This window comes from Panicum virgatum, chromosome 9K (genome assembly GCF_016808335.1).
Source record: "Panicum virgatum strain AP13 chromosome 9K, P.virgatum_v5, whole genome shotgun sequence".
Classification (NCBI taxonomy): domain Eukaryota; kingdom Viridiplantae; phylum Streptophyta; class Magnoliopsida; order Poales; family Poaceae; genus Panicum; species Panicum virgatum.
In genome coordinates this window covers 45,496,542-45,518,202 of record NC_053144.1, presented here as the reverse complement: position 1 = coordinate 45,518,202, position 21,661 = coordinate 45,496,542, and the positions used below count along the sequence as shown (strand labels likewise).

General features: G+C 49.4%; 2 protein-coding genes across 2 annotated transcripts; both read left to right on the top strand.

The window, feature by feature from the left end:
• Positions 1–977: 977 nt before the first annotated feature.
• LOC120651664 (WD repeat-containing protein WRAP73-like) lies at positions 978–5,283 on the top strand. The gene is made up of 6 exons (XM_039929235.1): positions 978–1,241; positions 1,862–2,350; positions 2,931–3,152; positions 3,263–3,347; positions 4,054–4,167; positions 4,543–5,283. The coding sequence occupies exons 1-6, from the start codon at positions 1,125–1,127 to the stop codon at positions 4,929–4,931; spliced, it is 1,416 nt and encodes a 471-aa protein (XP_039785169.1). The 5' UTR covers positions 978–1,124; the 3' UTR covers positions 4,932–5,283.
• Positions 5,284–6,482: 1,199 nt separating this feature from the next.
• LOC120651662 (protein ARABIDILLO 1-like) lies at positions 6,483–21,550 on the top strand. The gene is made up of 12 exons (XM_039929234.1): positions 6,483–8,204; positions 8,283–8,441; positions 8,528–8,608; positions 8,708–8,839; positions 9,782–9,909; positions 10,031–10,118; positions 10,467–10,561; positions 11,064–11,127; positions 11,872–12,047; positions 12,635–12,856; positions 13,036–13,120; positions 20,921–21,550. Exons 1-12 carry the CDS (start codon positions 6,846–6,848, stop codon positions 21,095–21,097), a joined length of 2,766 nt encoding a protein of 921 aa, XP_039785168.1. The 5' UTR covers positions 6,483–6,845; the 3' UTR covers positions 21,098–21,550.
• Positions 21,551–21,661: the final 111 nt, after the last annotated feature.

Sequence of the window (21,661 nt, the reverse complement as noted above, 5' to 3'; positions counted from 1 at the left end):
ATTACTTTACCCAAAGACCCCTAGCTATTTGTTGATTGCTTCTTTACTCAAAGATGTGTCAAATCTCAAATGTATGCATTTTGCACCCCCCTTTGATTTTTGTCGATGTTTATTCCATATTGTGCTGCATCATAGATCAGAGCCTGCACATGCAAGGCTCGGGCGTGCACGTATCTTGGTAACTTGAATTCGCTCAGTTGGATTTGTTAAGTGAGTAGATCTGCCATTAGCCATAGTTGGCTTGTCATCTAGTACTTGTTGGCTATTTCTATTTGTGATTCTCGTGATTTTGTTATGTTCTTTTTAAAGATAATGGTTTACCAATATATTAGTTGCTAATGTGCCGTTTTTACTCTCCTTTGTTTTTTTGAGAAAATTGCTCATACACCACTCTTGAAATGTTTTTCATACAGACCTCACGGCAATCTGCTTCAGATTTCGAACGAGTTGTAATGACATCGTTCCTAATACACGAATTGTAATGGCTTATTTTAGAAAATGGAAAATTATAATTTTATAGATCCAATTAACCTTTTATCTAAATATGTGCTGCGCTAATCACTAATAATAAAGTTACCATGTACGATGACATTTTCTTCACACGTCACAACTTATGTTCTCCAGATGCGTGCTTGAAGGAGACACGAGCAGCAGAACTTGAAAAGAAAAATGTCATTTTATCATGGATATTGGATATCATAATGTAAGCATAGGTATATAATTTTAATTATTGATTTTATATTTATTTCCACATGTTAATTCCATTTTAAGATTTTAAAGTGCATTTTGATCAATGTAGCGTACAACCAAGCACGCTAAACCTGCCAAATGTCAATTGCCAACAAAGTTTTTCCTACCCTATGCTAGCCTGTGAGGCTATGACCATGGGGCTGCCAAGATGGACCCATCGGCTGTCAACGGTCAACTCGGCTGTCAACGATGTGACGGAGCATTTCCATTTTACATCTCTACCCCCACAAGAAATTCAAATCCCCAATGCGAACCTTCCAAAGTCCAAACCCCACCTCGCCGGAGCGGTAGGCCGCCGGCCAGCGAGAGGACTCACTTCCGTTCCCCGTCACCCGGAGGTCTGCCTCGGGTAGTCGGGTGAGAGGGAGCAGAGGATGGAGTTCACGGAGCCTTACAAGCAGACGGGCCCATGCTGCTTCTCCCCCGACGCGCGCTTCCTCGCCGTCGCCGTAGACTACCGCCTCGTCGTCCGGGACGTCGTCTCCCTGAAGGTGCCCACGCCGTCCCTTACAGATCTCCTTTCGCCCCGCCGATCTCATGGGTCGTGAGGGAATGTGGGTTTAGGGTTTGTGTTCCTTGTAATCGCCGAATCTGGAATTCTGGAATAGGGTAATGTGACATTGTGCTGCTCTAATTCGAGCTTGCTGGTCCATAGAATGCGCCTATTTCTGCCGATCTTAAGTCCCAGGGGTCAGGAGTAGGCTTTATTTAGCTCAATTTCATGGTACATTCTGGATCGTAGAATCTGCACCAAATGGTAAGGGGGGAGGGTCTCAGGGTCATTTCGCATCCGAACGGGCGTATCAGCTAATATTTTGCACTATTTTATTTGTGAACTATGTTTATGTTTTATATCAACCTATGCAAAAATTTTCGATACTATTATGGTTTAAATTTTTGTATATGCCTTGAAAGTTTCTATTTACCGTATGGAGGAACTGACGAGGTCAAGGTTTACAAGAACTCATACTGCTACAACAAATGCGCCCACGTTGACACTTGAGACACTACATTATATGCCTGAGCTACATTGCAAACACTACATTGTATACATCATGTATATGTCTTGAATTTTTTTATGTTTATTGTTTGTTTGAATTCACCTGTGCAGGTGGTACAATTGTTTTCATGTGTGGATAAGATAAGCTCTCTAGAGTGGGCTCCAGATTCAGAATATATTCTATGTGGACTTTACAAGCGGCACATGGTTCAGGCCTGGTCACTGAGCCAGCCTGACTGGACCTGCAAGATCGATGAAGGCCCTGCAGGGATTGCATATGCTCGCTGGAGCCCTGACAGTCGTCATATACTCACTACATCCGAGTTTCAGCTTCGTCTCACCGTGTGGTCTCTTGTAAATACAGCATGCGTGCATGTCCAGTGGCCAAAGCATGCTTCTAGAGGTGTTTCTTTTACCAAGGATGGGAAGTTTGCTGCAATATGCACCAGGCGCGACTGCAAGGACTACATAAATTTGCTCTCATGTCATTCCTGGGAGATAATGAGTGTCTTTGCTGTTGATACAGTAGACTTAGCTGGTGTTGAGTGGTCACCAGATGATAGTGCTATTGTCGTCTGGGATTCACTTCTTGAATACAAGGTACGCTTGTTTTCTCCACAAATCCCTGTTACCGTTTGAGTTATCTGGCTTGCAACTATCAATTCACATGCCTATCTCTGAGGAGCAACTTAAGTCTTTAGTTATCCTCTTTCAGATGTATTCACGAAAAGCATATTTACTATAAGTATTCATCATCTTATATAACACTTGTAGCTGTCTAATATTCGTTCTGCTAATTTAACTTTAATTAATTCGAATAAGGTGTCCATTGCTTGTGAGTTACCTTGTTTGTCTTGTTCCACAGGGCAGCATATATTTTGCCTTTCGTTTACCTCCCTAGTGCCTCAATTAGTTAGTTGACACCTGGCATTGTTGGATATGTTTGTCATATGCACATGATTATTTTTAGTCTTGATGATTGAACTTTTAGTTTAACCAATAATCTCTTGCCAAATCTTATGAGGTCATTTTAGTTTGTCGTAAAATAGAACCAATCTGTTGTTTTTCCTACTTACTGAGCATAATATAGTCATACAGAGTTACCAACTCTATGTATGCTGATCATCTGTGGACAATGCCTGTTATAGGTTCTGACATCCTTTTTTCCCCTCATTTACAGGTTCTGATTTATTCGCCTGATGGAAGGTGCCTGTTCAAGTATCTAGCTTATGAAAGTGGGTTAGGCGTGAAATCTGTTGCTTGGTCACCATGTGGACAGTTTTTAGCAGTGGGCAGCTATGATCAAGCAGTGCGTACTTTGAACCATCTGACATGGAAAACTTTTGCGGAGTTCACACATACAGCCTCTATTAGAAGTCCCTGTAATGCGGCTATATTTAAGGTAATTCTGACATTCTTTCATTAACTGTCATATTAGCGTAGCCGCATGGTCCAAATCTTCTTCTCTAATTAATAATCTTGTTTCAAATTCTAACTGCCAAATATCAACAGGAAGTGGATGACCCGTGGCAGCTTGATATGTCAGAGTTATGTCTTAGTGAAGGCTTCTCTCGTAACATGCAAGACAATGGTGCTGGTAAGATTAGGAGTGATCATTCATGCTACTCATGCTATTGCTTTTTATATTTTCGAAGCATTGACCTTGGGGCCTTGTTTCTTTAAAACATTTATTGCTTCATGAATGATGAATTTCCTATTGAACCGAAGTTGGCTGTTGTGGTTCGATATGAAACGTTCTTTAAGATGCTATCCTATATAATAGAATTGAAACTAAAACACTCCATGGCACATTCTCAGTCAATTTTGTGTTCCTGTAGTCTGTAGTAGACTTGTAAACATAGTGCTCCCACATGTTCTTATCTGATTTGGCTATGCACTGCTGTACTTCTAAAGATATGTTTCTTTTTTATGGATACTGAAGTGAAGATGCTTAATATGGATCCTTTTATTTTCGTCAAATTGGTATCACATTGTAGATTACAAAATGTTTCATTCACATTGTTATGGCAACAAAATAATTGGATTATGTGTTCCATATTATTTATAGAATGATAGATAGAAAACCCATACTGACTGTGATACCATACTAACATACTTCTGTTGAAGCTGTAGTAGCTTAAAACCATGTCGATAACTGCAGTCTCCATGTTATTGTCCTCCTATCACACTATATACGAATGGACCCATTGCAAATTGACATGTTGTGATGCCTTTAATTTTTGAACTTGTGCCTACATACTTGTTTAAATTCTCTAATGAATGTTCCCTGTTTTTGTTATCAGAAAATGGCACTGAGGGAGGAGGTTCTAGAGTAAAATATGCTGTGATGGATGTTCCCATCACCTTACCTTCCACGAAACCAGCTACTGACAAGCCCAACCCCAAACAAGGAATTGGTGAGCTCCTCTTGTGTTTTGCCACTTCAGCTGATGCTTGTTGTGAGGTCCTATTCATGCATATGGGTTATCAGTTGTTTCCTTACTTGATGACTGATGCACACGTGTCTAGTATCATGAGCTTGTGATCTCATTTGTTTCTAACACATTGCTTGTCTTATTTCTTACTCTTAACACAAACTGCACTTGTGACCTGCAATTTGTCTTTAATTCATTTGTGAATTCTTCTATTGCTGGACATTTGTATAGGAGTGAAAACAACATTTTCAAACACAATTGATGTTATAAGTCCGGTGTATCATGGACCAAACCTGTAACTCGGAAATTGCATTCTTCAAGGAAAACACCTCTTTCTCACCTTCTAACATGTTGCAGGTATGCTATCATGGAGCAGTGACAGCCACTATTTCTTCACCCGGAACGACAACATGCCAACTGCTCTTTGGATATGGGATATTTGTCGCCTTGAGCTTGCAGCAGTGCTTGTGCAGAAAGACCCAATCCGTGCTGCCGCTTGGGACCCTACCTGCACACGCCTCGTTCTGTGCACGGAGAGCTCTCACCTGTACATGTGGACACCGTCTGGTGCCTGCTGTGTAAATATCCCCTTGCCGAATTTCCGGATCGTCGACTTGAAGTGGAATTCAGATGGGAGATGCCTACTCCTGAAGGACCGTGAGTTTTTCTGCTGTGCTGCAATTGTATCTGCCCTGCCTGAGGAAGGACCTGATCAATCTGATGAAAGTTCTGAAGATGATGAATGATCTCTTCGTATGCGTTGCTTCTGCATAGTGGAACTGGAGCCAGCAGTGGAGAGAGCTACGTTGTATGACATACTAGCAGTAGGTGAATTCGGGGCGCCAACTTACTGTAATCGGTGTAGGCGGAAAGATGAATGCTTCTTTTGTCTCTAAACTCCTCGTACAGATGATGCTACCGTTCTACTCCCTCCGTTCCAAATTGTATGTCGTTTTTAACAAATCTAGATACACAATTGTTACTATGCATCTAGATAAGGACTATATTTAGATACATTTAAATTATGTATGTAGATTTTTCAAAAAGACCTACAATTTGGTAGAGGGAATAGATCATATTTCCGTGTATTATGTTCTAGATTCGTTATACCTGGTCAATTTTTTTTGCTGTAGAAAGTATGAACCAAATCATGATCTGCATATGAACGGTGCAGGACATAAGATGTACCGTCATGTTTTATGCAAGTAAACAACTAAGATTTTCTTAATATAATTTAGCTGGAAATCTACTTGCAGCTGGAGCGCCGAGCACGTGCTCTCACTGCCGTTGGAACTGATCTCGCAGTAGTCTCATGGCGTGCTGCTAATTGTTAATCGTAGCCTCTTAACTCCCTTTCAATCAAGATGAACTCCTCTTGCCCTCTAGCTGCAACTATTCGTCCCACGAAAATTGCATGGTAATGGCAGATTAAAAGCTCAATATCCCCTAGGCTTCTACATTATACTATGGTCTCGGGGGTCAGGATGCACAGTTGCTGTACTGTTTCCAAAGTCTATCATCTGTACTGTTTCCAAAGTCTATCATATCATCTTTTATATTGAAATGAGACTGTATCTCGATGTACAGTTTCATACTTGAATTGCACTGTTTCTAAACAGATGCAACATTTAATTCTTTCATGATGGAATGATAAAAAAAACACCATGTGAAATTATGTAACCTTTTGCAATTGTATCTAGACCAAGTAGCATACTAGAACATTATAGAACGGTAACATACTATAACATGACGATGTTGACAAATAAACACGGGTTATATGAGGCCATCCATCGTATTTGAAGATTCACATTGGTAAATAAACATTGTCACAAAATTCTATCAATTAACCTGTATATTTGTACAATATTAAATAGAATCACACATATAAAAATGATTAAAGGGCGGGCGATTTGGAGGGAAGGGCGAGCGATTTGGCGCGTCTATCAGAGGCAAAAGCTGTTTCATAGGATGAATATCCCTTTTCTCTCTTTTTTTTAATGAGCTTACCAAGTCAGCACAACTAATATCATAAAATAAAATCTAACGACTACGATTTTTTTTATAAAATCCGATTGAAACTGGACTGAAACTCTCATGAAACGCGATTGAAACTGGTCTGAGTCTCGCATCTCAGCGCCATACTGCATCGGTGCCTCCAGACTACTCCCCCTGACGCTGCCGTAGGCGGTCGGCGTATTTGGCCTGCAACTCGGAGTACGCGTCCGCAGCTGCGTACGCGCGGTCGTATCCATTTACTTCATATATAAGGCCCGTCCCCGCCTCCGCCTGACCTCCTCCATCCCCCCTTCCAGCTCGGTGAGCGGGTGAGGAAAAGGGGACGGAAGAACGCACGCCGGGTCGGTGGCCCGGTCGGATCCACCCGCCCGCGGAACGGATCGAAGCCACCGGCCTCACCGCCTCGCGTCGCTTCGCCGCGCCCAGCTCGAATCGGACACCGAGATCGGCGCCGATTGCGCGCCCCTCACCCGATAAGCGGCGGGAGGGTGGTGGCCCTGTCGATCTCGCCGCGGGAGGTGCCTAACTACCTGCCGATTTGGGGGATTCGGGTGCGTGCTCGGGCTTGGTGCGGTGGCGTGGGCTCGCCGGCGGCGGGAGCGGGAGCTAGGGTTTGGGTTTTGGCTTGGGCTTGGGCGGGTGCGATGACGCGCCGGGTGCGGCGGAGGACGTGCAGGGAGAGGGAGGGGAGGGCGGTGCGGAGCTCGTCGCGCGCGGGCACGGCGGGGGTGGAGGATGAGGAGGATGCGCCCGTCGCGGAGCTGGACTGGAAGGCGCTGCCGGACGACACGATGCTGCAGCTGTTCTCGCGGCTCAACTACCGCGACCGCGCCAGCATGGCGGCGGCGTGCCGGGCGTGGCGGGCGCTGGGCTCGTCGCCATGCCTGTGGAGCGAGCTCGACCTCCGCGCGCATCGCTGCGACCGGGAGGTGGCATCGTCGCTCGCCGAGCGGTGCGGGAGCCTGCGCCGTCTTCGCCTGCGCGGGCACGAGGCGGTCGAGGCCGTCCCTGGCCTCCGAGCGCGCGGGCTCCGCGAGGTGGTGGCCGATGGCTGCCGCGGGCTCACGGACGCCACGCTCGCCGTGCTCGCCGCGCGGCACGAGGACCTCGAGCGTCTCCAGATCGGGCCAGACCCTCTCGAGCGCATCTCCAGCGACGCCCTCCGCCAGGTTGCGCTCTGTTGCTCCCGTCTCCGCCGCCTGCGCCTCTCCGGTCTCCGTGAAGCCGACGCTGGTGCCGTCGGAGCACTCGCCCGCTACTGCCCCCTCCTCGAGGACGTGGCTTTCCTTGACTGCGGCACTATCGATGAGGCCGCCCTCGCTGGCATCCACTCTCTCCGGTTCCTCTCCGTTGCCGGATGCCGAAGCCTGAAATGGGCTACTGCATCCACCTCCTGGACCCAGCTTCCCTCCCTTATTGCAATTGACATCTCCCGCACTGATGTCCCACCAAATGCTGTCTCTCGTTTCATCTCCAACTCCAAAACCCTCAAGCTTATATGCGCGCTCAACTGCATTTCTGTCGAGGAGGAACTGGTTCAAGATCCTTCTGTATTTAGAAACACAAAGGGTAAGCTTGTGCTAACCGTTAAAAGCCACATCTTTAAATCCATTGCCGCTATGTTTCCTCGTGTGGATGTGAAAGAGCACGAGGTGTTCAATCAGTGTAGCTGGAGGCACAATGACATAGCTGGTGATACAATGACCTGGCTTGAGTGGATCCTGTCGCAGTCACTTCTGCGAATTGCAGAGTCCAACCCACAAGGCATGGATGAGTTCTGGCTGCAGCAGGGCACCACACTGCTGCTTAGACTATTGAAGAGTTCGCAGGAGGATGTGCAGGAGCGCGCAGCTACTGCCCTTGCTACATTTGTAGTTATGGATGATGAGAGCGCGAATGTGGATCCTGCAAGGTCAGAGGCGGTGATGCTGAATGGAGGCATCCGAATGTTACTGGACCTTGCAAGGTGCTCAAGGGAGAGTGCACAGTCAGAAGCAGCGAAGGTAATAATTTGCTCTGCCTTTTTTTTTTTGTGTTCTCGCATTTACCATTTTCTCACATTAGTTAGTGTCCCCATGCAGGCTATTGCCAACTTGTCAGTGAATACCAAGGTTGCCAAGGCAGTTGCAGATGAAGGCGGTATTACAATACTCACTAGTTTGGCTAAGTCGATGAATAGGCTTGTTGCCGAAGAAGCTGCTGGTGGCCTTTGGAATCTCTCTGTGGGTGAAGACCACAAGGTTGTTATTCTTCCTATGCTGATTCTTATTGCCTAATTTCTGATTGGGGTACTTTTGGTAATAATTTGTTGGTTGCTCTTCTTCAGGCGGCTATCGCTGTATCTGGCGGCATCAAGGCCCTGGTCGATCTAATATATCGTTGGCCTGCTGGAACTGATGGAGTTCTTGTATGAAACCTTTAATTGCCAATTTCTTGAATTTCCAATTTCACTTGCTAAGTAGCTGAAACAATTAGTCTATATATGTTATTATTCCTTTTTCTTTAGGAACGTGCAGCTGGTGCTCTTGCAAACTTGGCTGCTGATGACAAGTGTAGCTTGGAAGTTGCAAAGGCTGGTGGTGTCCATGCTTTGGTTACACTTGCTCGATCGTGTAAACTCGAGGGTGTCCTAGAACAGGTAAAAAGCAGATCGCACCTTCATGCTTTTTTCTTTTTCTATACGACACCAATACATGTTTATTATAGCTCTCCTAGTACTTTTTGTAAAATGAGTTCCGCAAAACCAGTATGATGTGTTTAATTCAAAGCACGGCTAGTAGCATGCGAACTCTCATCTTTAATTCTACCTTTGTAGCTACTCTCTCTGCTCCAAATTATAGGTCCTTTTTTTTTCTAGGTGCATAGCTTCTGCGATGCACCTAGATATACTCAAAACGCCCTATAATTTGGAATGGAGGGAGTATACATGTGCAGCTGGACATGTTACACGTACCATCTGCATCCTATTGCTTATGTATCGAACTTCTGCTGTGCTGTATGAGAAATAAGCTGGCCATGGGATAGATATGTCTTAATAAAAACAGAGCACTAGCAAATTCATGTGGTTATCATTTCCAAGGTTTCATTACTGTACACCTGAATACTAGCCATCAGTCTATTGCTTGCCTATTTAACTTTTTGGTACACTACACTTCCCAAATTGGGTCATGCATGCTGCATTTATCAGGCTTTAGTGAAGGTTTAGCATAGATTTTACTTGAGATGTTACCTATAAGCTTGTTAGTGTTCCTTCATTGTATATTCCATAATTCATAACTTTTGCCCTTATCAAGAGGGCCAAACTCCTGTAAACTCATTAAGACTACTAAGTTTGGTAGTTTGCTGACTAGTACATTGCCACGTAATTTTGAAGCACAGTTTAGTCTAATGTTTCAGGATTTAGTGTCATATGTTTCAAGCTCTAATGTTAGATTTAGACCTTTTCTATTTGCTTTCAAGCTACTCCTACGACAGTTTTATGTAGAAGCTCCCAGCTTATTGCTTTGTATTTTTAATGCCCAAAATCTCTATATTTTTGCTCACTTGTTAGTTTCTAACGCTACTCTTCTTCTATGTGTAGGCTGCAAGAGCTTTAGCTAACTTAGCTGCACACGGAGACAACAATGACAACAATGCTGCTGTAGGTCAGGAAGCAGGTGCTCTGGAGGCACTAGTGCAACTAACAGGTTCTCAAAATGAGGGTGTAAGGTATGCTTCTCATTTATTTGATATGCTCCAACTTGCATGGATTTCAAGTTTTAATGTAATTCTGCCTGAATTGTTCGCACGAATCTACATTAATGTTGCGCAATTTTTATGTATCAATTAGACAAGAAGCTGCTGGTGCTTTGTGGAACCTGTCATTTGATGACAGAAACCGTGAGGCCATTGCTGCAGTGGGTGGTGTTGAAGCTCTGGTAAGTCATTTTCCCCCACATCCTCCGCACCTCATGCCATCTGGTGACTATTAGCTGTTAAGTGGTACATTTAAATAAAAACATACCTCTGTAGAGGCTTTTAGACTAGGGAGTGATGCAGAGTGCTGCTGTCTTAATATATAAGAATTGCAGTAGGCTTGAGTTATTTGGTTGCAGTTTGTGTAGAAGAATTATGTTGAATTTTTTATGGTTAAGTACGGGGGCAAAGACACTAAACCAATACTAATGGGATAAATAATTGGAATACTACTGGCGTACCTAAGTGTTCCTAGGAAATCTTCTGTGCCATCCCTTGCATATTTTCAGATAATGACTTCTGTTTTTTAGGTTTCCCTAGTGCAACAGTGTTTGAATGGTTCAGAAGGCCTTCAAGAGAGAGCTGCTGGCGCATTATGGGGCTTATCTGTTTCAGAAGCGAACAGGTTACTTTAAATGTTAACATGTTCTCACCAACTTAAGTTCTTTCAGTTGTGATTTCTTATGGCCGTTTCTGATCATATTATTGAGTTTACTTCAGAAGTTTGATAAAAAGGCATTACCATTCTCTTATGGTCTGTGCATATATGCTAAATGAGAATGAAGTTTACATAGTTTTATCTCCTTCACTTTACTAAACCATATTGCTGATGAAGTACATTTGCACCTATTACTGAACTGTTTTGTTTCATGATATCCTTACCATAGACCCTCTTGCCGATAACATGTATTAGTTATGAGTATTCATGGAAATTTCTGATTAACCTATGTTGATGAAGTGGTGAAAGGCAGCTTGGGTTCGAATAAGGAGAAGAAATCTAGTAAACATTAACATTTATTGATCCATTTCACTGGCCCTTTGATTCTTTAACCTTCTTTGTGCCAATCTTTTAGTCATTATTCGATCCCCATATAGGTGATAACTTTAATTTTCTTTACATTGGTCAGTATTGCAATAGGACAGGGTGGTGGAGTTGCACCTTTGCTCACATTGGCACGCTCTGAGGTTGAAGTAAGTTTTATTTGCAATTTATGTAGTCAATAAGTTCGACAAATTTCTGTTCAAGTATGTATATGTTCTATAAATGAATTTTAATTGTTTTTACTTTATGAAAAAAGGCCTTCTGTTGGTACTATATAATATTATCATGAAACTTCACTGTATGCTTCATGCATTAATCAGAACGCCCAGATGTAAAAATCATCGCATATGTTGATGAAATAAGTTTGTGTCCACAATTCATTTAATATTTTAGGTTCTAACTCATGTGGACGAAATATGTTAGAGTATTTTTTCAAGCGACTTTAAATTTGCTGGCATTATAGGCTTGTAGTGTAATAAATTTTATTTGTATCCTTCCATTTCTTAAATGCTTGGGAAAATTGCTAAGGTTGGCTTGCAAAACATGTGCAAGTTCAAATTTTAGTTTTACTGCTTTATTTCAAGCAAAGAAGATCACTTATTTCAAGCAACTTTAAATTTACTGTCTTTAGAGGACGTTGTGATGTAGTTTTATTTGTATGAACACATCATTCCCTCCATAGTGATGGCTTGCAAAACATGTGCAAGTTCATTTTTTATTTTAACTGGCTTATTTCAAGTAAAGCAGATGACTTAATCAGTGCCCTCAAGTTCTTGTTAAGGTTTGCTCCTACTTTGGGGTGTTAAAGTGATTTTATAGTTCTCATAATTTGCCAATTCTGTCTTTTGGAATAAAAGATGTTCTTACTTAGAAAGTGACATTCTGTTCCACAGGATGTTCACGAGACAGCTGCAGGGGCACTGTGGAACCTTGCCTTTTATTCTGGTAATGCTCTCCGCATAGTTGAAGAAGGTGGGGTACCTGTTCTTGTAAGCATTTGCTCGACATCAGGGTCAAAAATGGCCCGCTTCATGTCTGCACTAGCCCTTGCCTATATGTTTGATGGAAGGTATGTTTGTTTACTGACTTCTCTCAGTTGATTGCTTCACATGTTTGCCATTTGATGGTGAAGTCTGGTATTTAGTTCGTACTTAGTGTAGTTGAGCAAGGAACAAGCAGGCTGACACTTTAAGTTGTGTTAAAGTGCTGATTTAGGCTTCAAAACTCTGTATGTTCATTGATATATGATATACTATGCTGGTAGTATATAAAAAATTATTGTATCACTTTATGATTTCTAGGCTTGACCTGATACATTGGCTTATGCAATAGTTGTTTGACTTCAATCAAGAATTTGTATACATTGGCTTATGCAATAGTTGTTTGATATATGATATACATTGGCTGAGCTGATATATGATATTTTGCATCAGAACTAGTATTATTTGTATTTGTATATTGTTTTATCAAATAGCCCTCCATTTCCTTCGTAATAACTTGAATAGAAGTTAACTATAGATGCTGATACACATGCAATAGTTGTTGCAGTAAGCTGTTTATCAAGAATTTGGTAATTGCTATCTCTGTACAAGATTATCTTAATGATGTATATACATATGACCAGATGGTCTAAATTTGAACCTTTTGAACTGACAGAATGGATGAAGTTGCTTTGGTTGGGACATCCTCAGATAGCAGTTCCAAAAGTGCTAATGTTGAGGGAGCTAGAAGAATAGCATTTAAGCATATAGAGACTTTTGTGCTCACTTTCTCAGATCCACAAATGTTCTCTGTGGCTGCTAGCTCCTCAGCACCGGCAGCACTGTCTCAGGTTGCTGAAGTAGTGTTCATACATGAAGCTGGACACCTGAGATGCAGGTTTGGCTCTTCACTTAATTTTAAGCCTTTATGAAGTTTAGCTGGTTATTCTTACTCAGAGCATACCGAGTCTTTTTTGTAGGTTTCATATTTGTCGCATGCATCTTATTTTTATCTTGTGTCATATATATGTAGTTAGAGAAACATAGTAGTACTAATACAGTGCTCACTTTCTTCAGTGGTGCCGAGATTGGTAGATTTGTTGCCATGCTTCGGAATCCCTCACCAATTCTTCGTGCTTGTGCTGCCTTTGCCCTTCTTCAGGTTTGTTTCTTTTATCCCTTCTCAACATCTAATGCTGTTTCTCTTAAGCCTCTGTCGTGGTGTGGCAAACCACAGCCGGGTGGCGGAAGGCACCCGCCTAAGCCCAGAGGGTGTGTACTCGGGGGTTAGCTAGTTCTAGTTCGATCTCCGAGGAAGAACACGATGAACACAGCTGGTTTAGAGTGGTTCGGGCCGCCGGAGCGTAATACCCTACGTCCACTGTGTGTTGTATTGCTTGCGCTCTCTAGTTGAGTCTTGAGAGAGTCTGAGGATCTGTGTTCTAACGAGCGTGCTCTCCCTTTTATATGTCCAAGGGGAGCACGTACAGTGAGCGGGGCCCCGACATGTGGACCCGGCGATGTATTATAAACTACACTTTGGCCTTCAATGCCTCAGATTCGGAGATTTTGTCGTCGGCTTCCGTGCGTAGCTTCTGACCAGGGATGGTCTTGAGCTGTCCTGTCAGAGTAGAGTCTAGCCTCTACAGCCGCGCGTCGAGGTCATGATGAAGTGCCGAACTACTGACTCAGTCCACTGTAGCAGTGTGCACTGTTGCTCCAGTCAGTAGCTGGTCATCATGACTCGTCGCGCATGCGCACGGCGCTGAGTTTTTAGTGCTTGTCTTGGTAACTGACGAGCCGCCTCGGTAACTGGCGATCCACAGTGTGGACTGACAAAAGCTGCCTGCCTCGAGCACTCGCACTTAATGCGGGTGGGTGAGGGAGCTTCCAGCGGAAGGCTTGCGCCCGCGCCCGTGTCTGCGTGACACGCGGCGGCTCCGGACCCCTCCCGATCAGCTAGATGAGCCGAGAGCTCACGGGGGGTCCGGATAGGCACGTGGAGGTCCCGGACCCACCTGCGGGGTCCGGGTCCTCGGCCACAGGTACTGAGCATTTCCACCTCTAGGACACGTGGTGACACCGGACCCGTCCCCGAGCAGGAAGCGGGTCCGGGACCGTTGGTCCGGTGAGATGGAGTCGGACCCCAGGGGTCCGGCTGCTCAGCTCCTTAGGGCGTAGTTACGGATAACTACAGCATGTGAACCCAAGCATCACTAGGAGCAGGGTACCGACAGCCTCCATCTAGAGACGTGAGCTGTATTTGATTTGGGGTGGTAAGAAATTTCCACAAAGATGTATTCGTGTCCATTTGATGCTTTGGGTGTTAACCTTTCTGTCCGTTAGAAGAGCAGTTTTGGCTGTTTCTGTTTACAGTGATATTGTTATTACTATTTCTTTTATTTGTCATTATCTTGTATAGTAATATAAAACACACGATTCTGTACTTAAGCTAACACAGAATGCTATTGGGTAGCGGATCCAGAGCCCGCTAATCACCCATTTTTAATCTGCAATTGAAGATAAGAATTGAGGGTCAGTTAACACAGTTCGTTATTAAACCATGGATTTGATTCACTAAATCCATTATTATTGTATACTCTTTGATAGATATAGCGCAACCCAAACCAATCCCTAATCCTTATTTTAAAATTTTGAAAGTTCTTAATGCTTTGATATTTTGAATCTAAATACCTAAATACGAAGAAAATTCTCAGATGTGAAGCGCGATGAGTGTTCACGGCGTCTACAGTTTTTCAGCATCCTGTAGTGTTTTTTTCTCTTTCTATGATTCTAACTGTCATTTGTCAGTTCCAGCTTCCATGATGGATAAGTCTTTGTGCTGGATGGATAAGTCTTTGTGCTGGATGGATAAGGCATAGGGTCCTTGCAAGGACCAGAGCATATATTCCTTTAGCATATTTTAGTTTGCTAGGACAGTCAGTTTGCTAGGACAGCATCTAGGACAGTCAGTTTGCTAGGACAACATCTAGCTTTAGTTCTTTTGACTAGCATCTTAGCATCTCTTGGCTGCCTGCCCTGGCTGCCTATAATTATGTATCCCTAGCCCCTTGGGTTGGCATGGCTTTGAGTTTGTGAATATGAGAAAACCAGAAAATTGCCCCAAGTTCATTGTCATCCTCTCAGCTCAATGAGAGTTAGAATTGAGCTTCTAACATCTGGTATCCGAGTCGTACTTTCCTGTAGGTTGGATATCTCTTGCTCCTCCCCTTCCCAAGCCGCGGTAGCAGCCCAGCCACCACCACCAGCAGCTAGCGCAGCAGCAGCAGCAGCTGCACCAGCCACTACAGCAGCAGCTCCGGCTGCCTCTTCTTCCCCGTTCCCTTCCCCCTCTCCACGCAACAACCCTTTGGAGGCGCGCCATGTCCGACGCACCGTCTCAGCGCTCGGTCGCCTCGAGCGCACGGCGCCAGCGAGACGCCGAGCTCGCCGCGGCAGAGGAGCGCAGGCGAGCGACGGCTCAAGCCGCTGCAGCAGCGGCGAGGGCGGCCAGGCTGGCTGCAGCGGAGCTGGCAGCGGCCAGGGCGGAGGTGGAAGCAGAGGAGGCGGAGGATGCAGCGCGTGCGGCGGAGGTCGAGGTTGAGACCTTGCGCGGCAGCCTCAGCGGCTCCATCGCCGGCGACGCCACCGCCGACGAGGACCTTGAGGAGTTGGAGAGGGAGAGAGCGCGGGAGCGGACCGCGCGGTGGGCAGCAGCCCACCCCGGCGGCGGCGGCCTGGACGGCGGCGCGCCCGGCGGCGGTCCAGGGGCCCGCGCGCCCGGCGGCGGCCTGGACGGCGGCGCGCCCGGCGGCGGTCCAGGGGCCCGCGCGCCTGGCGGCGGCCTTGACGGCGGCGCGCCTGGTGGTGCGCCCGGCGGCTGCCTGGACGGCGGCGCGCCTGGCGGTGCGCCCGGCGACGGTCCAGGGGGCCGCTCACCCGGCGGCGGAGGCCGCGCGCAGGGCGGAGGCGGCGCCCCTGGGGCGGCCGCGCCCCTGGCGGCGGCGCGCAGGGCGGAGGCGGCGCCCTTGGCGGCGGCCGCGCCCCTGGCGGCGGCGCGCAGGGCGGTGGCGGCGCTCCTGGCTGGGGTGCGCGCGGCGGCGCCCCCGGCTACCACGGCCTCCAGACGGTGGTCAGGGACGTCGGTCCCGGCGGTGGGTGGCCCACCCTCACGAAGACCAACTACGTCGAGTGGGCCGCGGTCATGGAGGTGAAGCTCCAGGTGCGGCATATGTGGGAGGCAGTCCGGTACGGCGACGTCGACTACGATGAGGATCGACGGGCGCTGGATGCTCTCATCGCAGCAGCCCCGCCCGAGATGCAGTTCACGCTTTCCAAGAAGCGAACTGCCAAGGAGGCCTGGGACTCCATCGCTGCGGCACGTATCGGCAGCGATCGCGCCCGCAAGACCACTCTCCAGGCACTTCGCAAGGAGTGGGAGAACCTGGCCTTCAAGCCAGGTGAGGATGTTGATGACTTCGCCCTCCGTCTCAACACTCTGCTGCAGAAGGTGGTGCAGTTCGGCGACGACACCTACGTCGCGGAGAGAGCCGTCGAGAAGCTCTTCCGCTGCGTCCCCGAGAGGTACAGGCAGACCGCTCGCTCGATCGAGTCTCTGCTGGACCTCTCCACCATGACGATCGAGGAGGCGATAGGTCGCCTCAAGGTCGTCGACAGCGACAAGCCACAGCCTCCCTCGGGAGGCATCTCCATCGGTGGGAAGCTCCACCTCACTCAGGAGCAGTGGGAGGCTCGGCGCGGTGACAGGAGGAGGGGGGAGCCCTCTTCCTCGACTGGTGGCCGCAAGCGCGGCAAGCCGCGAAAGGGGCGCGGAGGTGCCCAAGCCGGGGCACGAGGGCGCGTCGAGGGTGGCGCCCGCGGAGATGCTCAGGGCGGCGCCGCTGACAGGCCCAAGGCGGCACGAGACGACGCCTGCCACAACTGTGGCAGGCCCGGCCACTGGGCCAGGGACTGCCCGCAGCGGAGGCGTGGGGGCCAAGCCCACGTCGCGGAGGCCCAGCCGGATGACGAGCCGGGATGACGAGCCGGCTCTGTTCCTACTCCACGGGGACATGGAGCCGCAGCCGGCGGCACCGCCTGTCACCGCTCTACTCCACCTCGACGAGCCGCGTGCCCGAGTTCTCCTCGGCAACGGCTCCGACGACGACAGGGTCGATGGCTGGTACCTCGACTCCGGCGCCACGCACCACATGACCGGGCGGCGGGAGTTCTTCTCCGACCTGGATGTCGACGTAGGTGGCTCCGTCAGGTTCGGGGACTCCTCCGTCGTGGAGATCAAGGGCGTGGGCTCCGTGATCTTCACCGCCAAGTCCGGAGAGCACCGGATGCTCACCGGAGTCTACTACATCCCGGCGCTGCGGAACTCCATCATCACAGCTCGATGAGAGCGGCTCCCACGTGGTGATCGACAGCGGGGTCCTCCGCATCTGGGACCACCGTCGCCAGCTTCTCGCCAGGGTGGTTCGATGGAAGAACCGCCTCTACATCCTCCATGTCGGGGTGGCCCAGCCTCTTTGTCTTGCAGCTCGCAGGGACGACGAGGCATGGCAGTGGCACGAGCGCTTTGGGCACCTCCACTTTGAGGCCCTGAAGCGGCTCGGCGCCAAGGAGATGGTGCGAGGCCTCCCGTGCCTCGACCACGTGGAGCAGCTCTGCGATGTCTGCGTGCTGACGAAGCAGAGGCGGCACTCCTTCCCCCAGCAGGCGAGCTTCCGAGCCAAGGAGCGGCTCGAGCTCGTACACGGGGACTTGTGTGGCCCGGTGACACCGGTCACACTGGGAGGACGACGCTACTTCCTGCTGCTCGTCGACGACCTCTCCCGCTTCATGTGGGTGATGATCCTCGGCAGCAAGGGAGGCTGCGGACGCCATCAGGCATGCTTAGGCTGCTGCGGAGGCGGAGAGCGGCAGCAAGTTGCGCGTGCTGCGCACCGACAACGACGGCGAGTTCACGGCGGCCGAGTTCGCGGCGTACTGCGCGGATGAGGGCATCCAGCGCCACTACTCCGCGTCGTACAACCTGCAGCAGAACGGCGTCGTCGAGCGGCGCAATCAGACGGTTGTGGGGATGGCCCGGGCCCTCCTCAAGCAGAGGGGGATGCCGACTGTCTTCTGGGGAGAGGCGGTGGTGACGGCCGTCTACATCCTCAACCGCTCGCCCACCAAGGCACTCGACGGCATGACGCCGTATGAGGCTTGGCATGGGTGCAAGCCGGCGGTCTCCCACCTGCGGGTCTTCGGCTGCCTCGCGTTCGCCAAGGAGCTTGGCCACATCGGCAAGCTCGACGACAGGAGCACTCCGGGAGTGTTCATCGGCTACGCGGCGGGTTCGAAGGCCTACCGCATTCTCGACCCGGAGACAGCGTGTGCGCACGGCGCGCGACGTTGTGTTCGACGAAGGGCGAGGATGGGCGTGGGACAAGGCGGTGGACGACGGCTCGACTCCGACGTACGACGACTTCACCGTCGAGTACGTCCACTTCGAGGGAGCTGGGGGAGTAGGCAGCTCTTCTTCGCCGAGCGTGCCTACCCCGGTCCCCGAGCCTCCACCGACTCCGGCGCCCGCCACACCGGCGGCACCACGCCCTTCAGCTACGACTCCGGCTGCGCCGAGTTCCTCAGCTGTACCACCACAGCCGGCGACGCCGCGCACTCCAGCACCGACAGCCACTCCTCCGGGCACGCCTACTCCAGCACCTGCTCACAGCCCGGTGGAGTTCGCTACTCCGCTCTCTCACGACGAGGAGCGCATCGATGCGTACCACGACGGTGAGCCGCTGCGGTACCGTACGATGGAGGACCTTCTCGGCGATCAGCCGGTGCCGGGACTGGTGCCTCACGACCTGGAGGCGCAGTTGCACCTCGCGTGCGACGACGGCGAGCCTCGGTCTTTTGCAGAGGCCGAGGGACACGCGGCATGGCGTGCCGCGATGCAGTCGGAGATGGACGCGGTTGAGAAGAACCGCACTTGGGAGCTTGCTGATCTCCCTCGCGGTCACCGCGCGATCACCCTTAAGTGGGTGTTCAAGCTGAAGAGGGATGAGGCCGGCACCGTCGTCAAGCACAAGGCTCGCCTGGTGGCACGAGGTTTCGTGCAGCAGGAGGGAGTCGACTTCGACGATGCCTTCGCTCCCGTGGCACGGATGGAGTCCGTGCGACTCCTCCTTGCGCTAGCTGCCCAGGAGGGCTGGCGTGTCCATCACATGGATGTCAAGTCGGCGTTTCTCAACGGCGACTTGAAGGAGGAGGTCTACGTGCACCAGCCGCCGGGGTTTGCGATCCCCGGCAAGGAGGGTAAGGTGCTACGTCTGCGCAAGGCCCTTTATGGCTTGCGGCAGGCCCCGAGGGCGTGGAACGCCAAGCTGGACTCCACGCTCAAGGGGATGGGCTTCGAGCAAAGCCCGCACGAGGCGGCCATCTACCGGCGGGGCAATGGCGGAAATGCCCTGCTGGTGGGTGTCTACGTCGACGACTTGGTGATCACCGGCACCAAGGATGCGGAGGTGGTGGCGTTCAAGGAGGAGATGAAGGCCACCTTCCAGATGAGCGACCTGGGGCCTCTCTCCTTCTACCTGGGGATCGAGGTGCACCAGGACGACTCCGGGATCACACTTCGACAGACCGCCTACGCCAAGCGCGTCGTCGAGCTCGCTGGGCTCACCGACTGCAACCCAGCTCTCACTCCGATGGAGGAGAGGCTGAAGCTGAGCCGTGACAGCACGGCGGAGGGGGTGGACGCTACTCAGTACCGGCGTCTTGTGGGGAGCCTCCGCTACCTCGCCCACACACGGCCGGACTTGGCGTTCTCCGTCGGCTACGTCAGTCGGTTCATGCAGCGACCGACGACGGAGCACCAGCAGGCCGTGAAGAGGATCATCCGCTATGTTGCGGGGACTCTCGACCACGGTCTCCACTACCCGAGGTGCCCTGGGGCGGCACACTTCGTTGGGTACAGCGACAGCGACCACGCCGGCGACATCGACACCAGCAAGAGTACGAGCGGGATCCTCTTCTTCCTCGGCGAGTGCCTCGTTAGCTGGCAGTCGGTCAAGCAGCAGGTGGTGGCCTTGTCCAGTTGCGAGGCCGAGTACATAGCGGCCTCCACCGCGTCGACTCAGGCGCTCTGGCTCGCTCGACTGCTTGGTGATCTACTCCGCAGAGACATTGGAGCGGTGGAGCTCAGGGTGGACAGCAAGTCCGCCCTGGCCTTGGCGAAGAACCCCGTTTTCCATGAACGGAGCAAGCACATCCGGGTGAGGTACCACTTCATCCGAGGCTGCTTGGAGGACGGGAGCATTAAGGCAAGCTACATCAACACCATGGACCAGCTTGCAGACCTGCTCACCAAGCCCCTTGGGAGGATCAAGTTCCTTGAGCTCTGCTCCAGGACCGGGATGGTCCACTCCTCCCACAAGACGACGCACAAGACTTAGGGGGAGAATGATGGATAAGTCTTTGTGCTGGATGGATAAGTCATAGGGTCCTTGCAAGGACCAGAGCATCTATTCCTTTAGCATATTTCAGTTTGCTAGGACAGTCAGTTTGCTAGGACAGCATCTAGCTTTAGTTCTTTTGACTAGCATCTTAGCATCTCTTGGCTGCCTACCCTGGCTGCCTATAAGTATGTATCCCCAGCCCCTTGGGTTGGTATGGCTTTGAGTTTGTGAATATGAGAAAACCAGAAAATTGCCCCAAGTTCATTGTCATCCTCTCAACTCAATGAGAGTTAGAATTGAGCTTCTAACATTCCAACCCTTCTATATCTTGTGATTGATATTTTTGTTTCGCTTGGGCCACGCCAACGATTGATTACCCATGTCTATACTTGGCTCGACAGTTTTAACTACTCATTTTCATATGCCATCTTTCTCCTATGTTCTTGCTCTATAACTTGTGTATCTTCCTTGTGATCTGATCTGATGGGTACTCTGAAATAATGCAGTTCACAATCCCAGGAGGACGGCATGCTGTGCACCATGCGGGTCTCTTACAGAAAGCAGGAGCAGGTAGAGTGTTGCGCGCAGCAGCTGCAGCAACAACAGCTTCTATTGAAGCTAAAATCTTTGCAAGGATTGTCCTCAGGAACTTGGAGCACCATCAGTCAGGGACGTCAACATGAATGCACAGGGGAAGGGGTCCTTCCTTCCATCCTCCAACAATGGCGCCTTTGTTGAAGGGCTGAAATGCTGCGTGGCCAGTGCAGAATCACATCATCTTAGCTTGTGCAGATAGTGACTAGAGGAACCCATACCAAAGGAAGCCCTGCAGCCACCAAAGGAAGAGCCCCTGAAGTGACCCAATGAAATCAATTAGGTGGCAGCCCTTCCATCGCTGATGTTTAAGGTTGAGTGTGCAATTTTCTTGTGATCATTTCGTATGTAGAAGTAGCAACTTAAAAGAACTTTAGCGTCGATGAGAATTATGAACCGGCATATAGATTTAAGTTATGGATATTTATCATTTGTTGATTAGTGTTGAGGTGCGTGGCGACTTGAGCTATCCGTCCTGTTGCAACATACATGTAACTTTCTAAATGTACTGATTGTTATATATAATTTTCTTCCCCATGATTGATGGATGTGCATTTGTAGAGTAACAGTGATTTATTCTGTTAGGTATGCAATTCATATCATTGATCACGGGCTGAGGGCTGGACGGGGAGCACTGCTCCGCGTGCGTGCAT